At 42.5% G+C, this 5,044-nt stretch overlaps 1 protein-coding gene across 1 annotated transcript in view; it reads left to right on the plus strand.

Annotated features, from left to right (window-relative positions):
• Window positions 1-5,044, plus strand: part of LOC101858638 (contactin) — a gene marked incomplete in the record, with an annotated part of 71,633 nt that overhangs the window by 21,832 nt on the left and 44,757 nt on the right. Inside the window, 1 exon segment of the mRNA XM_035970500.1 lies at window positions 4,936-5,031. Within this exon segment, the coding sequence (XP_035826393.1) occupies window positions 4,936-5,031 (96 nt within the window).

Consider the following 5,044-nt stretch of genomic DNA (forward strand, 5'->3'; position numbering starts at 1 on the left):
GTCTCACCTTTCTCTTTTTTTCTACACCCTCTTCCCCCCTCTCTCTCTCTGATTCTGAACCGATCAGCTTAATACTACTCCTTTTCTTATTCCTTTGCTCATTATAACGGTGCGTTTTGCAAACAAAAGAGAAAATGATAATGGCCATACAGTATACAGAATCAACCGGACAAGACACAACTGGAAGGGTTTCTGTTGTATTTGTCTGAGAGTGAAGCTGTATGAAGTCCACAGATGTGGAATGACATCATTACACGGTATATTTATTATTATCATCTCGGTGGAGCGAAGCCGTTTGGGCGTAAGATCTACCGGAAAGAAGCCGTGTAGGATGTGATCTCAACTTTGAACGTGAAGGAGGATCTCTTTATACACACGTACACGTACGCTCACGCACACGCGCACATACACGCACACGCACACGAATACACACACACGCACACACGCACACACACATACAGACACACAGACACACAGACACACACACCCACACACACACACGCACACACACACACACACACACACACACACACTCAGATAAACACACACACACACGTACACACAGACAGACAGGTACACTCACGCATCATTCACTCTCGTGCCGCGTTCGAAGGCGCATCACAAAGTCTCAAAACTCCAGACTCTCTGATACGAAAAAAACCCTTCCTCTTCCCACGTCCTCTCATCCCCTGTTTCTCTTTTCTCATTCAATCTATCCATCTCCACCCCCTTTGTTTGTCTGCTTTTTATCAGTTGACATTTTTCTCTTTGATGAGCATCATCGGAGGACGGCGGTTCTTTTTTTTTTTTCTTTTAATTTGATTCTTCTGCTGTCACTCTTTCGTGACAAACAAATGCCATCCTGTAAGCTCTATGGTTTGTAACTACTTTTGGTTTCGATCTTGCACACAGGAGACGCGAGTTCGAATTTCGTGTGGGTGAATTTTTGTCGAACATTTCCGTATTTCTACTGGTACAGGTGGTGTGGAAACAGCCCGCTGCCTAAATGACATACATGTTGTCAATGCGGGTGTAAAAATTTTGTAACTACTTTTTTTCCTCAAATCCAGTCTGTGGTGTAGAGTTTTGAGCTCTTCGCTTTTCAACGAAGAAGATGTGAGTTCCATTCCCATTTTGGGAAGTCTTCTGGGTCGAGTGTGTCCGTCTATTGCTGAGCTGCTGTATCCTAATGAGCTTCACTAATGAAGTGAGTTTGTCTCTGTCTGCTGGGACGACATATTGCGCTCAGCCTGGGTTGGCCCTGGTAGGCAGGGTCGAAGCAAGAAGTATCATTATTTGTCAAGCCAGGTGCCGATTTTTTTTTGCTGAGGTCTAACCCACCGTGACGTCGCTGGCCGCCACCTGGTCCGCCTGGAGACTTTTTTACGCAAGACCTTTGCCGAAGGAGGCGACATAATCCCCATCTTTTTTTTTATCAAACAAAAGCTTACGACACAACCTGAAAGTGCGGAATTCTTAGAGACCTGCACGTTCTCGGCCTACGCGATCACCGCCCTGCCTTCATTGCAATTTTCTTAAGAATTGTTCCTTCCAGGTTCGTGTCGCATCCTCCCTTTCAGATTCCGAGGGAAACATCCTTTCTCCTCGCCTGTTTTAAATATAAAAAACCCCAAACCAACTCTATTAATTCAGACCCTCCAAAATAACCTAGACGTTATACGTCAACGATTTAGATATTATGCAGCCGTTCCAAAAACACTCAACTAAGATCTGCTGGAAGATAGCTGCAAATGCAGCAGTACAAACTTGAAAAGTGGACAAACAATGATTTCAAGTTTTTCCCGTCAAAGACGGTTGTAGTACACTACTGCTGATCAAACAGGCATGTGTTGCAGCCGGATTTGACACTATCATATACAGGGAAAGGATTCCCATCCAGGAGTAGACACGTTTCCTCGGAATAATATTCGACAAAAAACTTTCTTTCATACAACACATAAAAGACCTTCCTGTGAGGTGCCAGAAAGCGTTAAATGCTCTAAAAATTATATCCCATCCGGAGTGGAGCGGGGACTCATACGCCGTCTCCACCTTTACAGTTGCCTTGTCCGTCCGATCCATGATTAACTACAGCTATCAAGTCTTGGAAAATGCTAGACCCATACAAAACCAAGGGGAGCCAGAGGAGAGCTTCCAGGCCTAAGCCAATATACCATCATTAACCATTGGACGAACACAACTTTCATTACAGTATGCAATCAAACAGGAAAGACACTTTACACAAAATTCCCATTTGGCTGGCTCCGATCTGAAATGGACGTTTAACTCGGAAGTCCAGCCTCTTAAATGACCTAATGGTGTTGATAGGGACGTTAAACCTATACCATTTCACCATTTGCAATCAAACAGAGTTCAACACCAGAGTGACGCTCCATACGAAAACCTCCTTTTTTCTACGGAGGCTACTGCTAACAACACGGTATTGGACTCCGAAGATAATTCTCCCAAAACATATTTTCTAATCCTGTCTGATTCCAATCTTGCACCACTTATCTCACCAATTTCACAACCATACACCCCAAAATAGTTGGATTACAACTGAGAATTCACACTTTAATGGAACAGAGGACAATATCATGCTCGCATGGCTTACTAGCCATTTGGGCATCCGGGTAAACGGGCTTGTTGAAGGAAATATTATAAATGTAGATATTTGAAAGATCTGTTCTCAGTCGTTTATCCAAACAGAATTCTCGATTCTATAAAGGCCATTGGCATTAAAACCCATGGAAACAAAATCCCCGCGTGCAAGGTAAAATATCTCCGCAAAACCCTTAACATCACAAGCAGAGACAAGCAGAAAAATGAAGAAGTAAGAGCGACTAATGGCACTGAGTCCTGTCTGCATTTCATAGAAAAACCGAGAATAAAATGGTTTGGCCACCTGTTACGAATGTCACTAAGCCAGCCAGCCTCGAGAGCCTGTAGAAACCAAGTACTCGGGCTATAAAGGAAGGTGCAGACCACGCAAAAGATGGATTGAGGAAGTCAAGGAAATCTGAGTTTTTATAATATCCCAGCTGAAAGAACTGCAGAGGTGGCGTGGTATAGAAAACCGCATCTCCCCTCGACGTTTATTGGCGACAGAGGATGAACAAGTAAAAGTAAGTACGTTTTGGCTTCTCAGTAATTTGTAAATAATTTATTGGATTTAAATTGCTGTTGTTTTCAGGACATAAATTTTTACCGTTATACTTTTAACCTTTTAACCTGACCATCAAACGAAATCAAGCCGGGCGGGAACTGTTGTGAATGCTACCAACGTGTTTCACACGCTCATAATATGACATTATGTAGTTGCGAGCGCCGTAAAACTCTTACTAACAAAAAAATCTGTATTTATTATTCTCTGCCCGTCTCTTCTTGTGGTGTAGATCTATTCGGTTTTACGGAGATATTTCATCTCGTAAGCTGTGATTTTTTTTTCATAGGTCATGTCTGGCATTGGGAGCATAATTTTAATAAAAATCGCTGTCTTTTTGTGTCCACGGACATGTCAGTTAGAAAGCCATAGTAGACTTTCACCTGAAAACCTCAGGGCCCTGTACAGTGGTGACCAGGAATTACATGTTTTGTAGCATTGCCAGACTTCTTCCCTACCTCCTGATCGGGGTTCGCCACTCAATTCTCTGCTTGAATGTTCCTAGAAAAACTATTACATTATCCTGATCTTTTCCTGTAAACTATCTGTCTGTGTCCATGGGCGGTTGGCGGGTGCTCAGGTGTGGTTTGCTTCTTCTTTCCTGTCAAACATCTATCGTCCTTATTCCCCCTACTTCATTTTTTATGTTTGTTACTCTCTTGTAACACCTCTAATCTTCTGGCGCTCATATTATGACCTAATGCAGTTGCGAGCGCCGTAAAACCTCTATTAATTAAAACTTAAAGTGTCTGTGTCCTCCTTGCAGGTTAGCATAGCTGGTGGTTGTGATACTATGATATCATGAAATGTTGATGCAACTTATGAAGAGTTCTATGTAAGCGCTGCATTTGCTGCAAACAGAAATCAAACTGTTATGATTAGACATAAGTAAAAGTTCTTTTTGCTCTGTTTTGTTCTTTTCTGGTGACACTTATTTCACTATTTGTTTTAACTCCACCCCACGCCGCCCTATCCCCCACAACCAGCCCCCTTCCAATGCTCCCATCTTCAGCCCCCTCCACCTCCTCACTGAGACACGCCCACCTTACCTCGCCCCACCTCCTTCTTTCCTATCGAACACCAGGTCCTATCATCCTGATCTCTCCTTTTTTTTATTTGTTATTCTCTTGTAACACATCTAATCTTCGGCACTTGTATGACCTTTTAGTGTTGAAAGGGCAGTAAAACTCTTACTAAAACTAAAACACCACCCCCCACCCACTCCCACCTTCAGCCACCACCCCTGCCCCACCCCCCCAAAAAAAATAATGAAAAAATGAAAAAAATTAGAAATTAAAAAACGTGTCTCGACACAGTAGAATCAGGCCCTCGTCAATTTTTGGAGCTTGTGGAGTTATTCATGGTATTATCTGAAACCTTATTCATTCTACTTGCTTTAAATGGAAAAAAATCCGTCTATCTTGGATAGAAGAAGACTTGTAATTGACAGAGGTGGAGTCACCTTGTTTTACTGGTAAAATTTGCGAGAAAATGGCTGCCAAAGTTTGGTAACTTCAATGGCTTCAGAGTAATTGAACAATGACATATTTTGAGCCTTTTAATCAACGTTTTTCAGGAAAAATCATATGGAAATATGTTTTCATATGGACATAAATGGTGTTGAGCCAAAAAAGGAAAACGAAATCAACAAAGTGGTCGAAAAATGCCCTTTCCTTCGATTTCATTAGTTTGACGAGCGAATGATTTCACCACAATGCCTCACAAATACAATATTATAATTAGTATGTATACACCCTACTCCGCCCTTGCAGACATCGGTGAGTTCTCGAACGTTCCTGACGCGCCTGTCAACGCCAAGGCCTACGAAGGAGCCGCCATTGACTGTAGCAAGATCTCCTACAAGCCGGGTGAGATTCTACT

This window comes from Aplysia californica, unplaced genomic scaffold, assembly GCF_000002075.1.
Source record: "Aplysia californica isolate F4 #8 unplaced genomic scaffold, AplCal3.0 scaffold00275, whole genome shotgun sequence".
NCBI lineage: Eukaryota > Metazoa > Mollusca > Gastropoda > Aplysiida > Aplysiidae > Aplysia > Aplysia californica.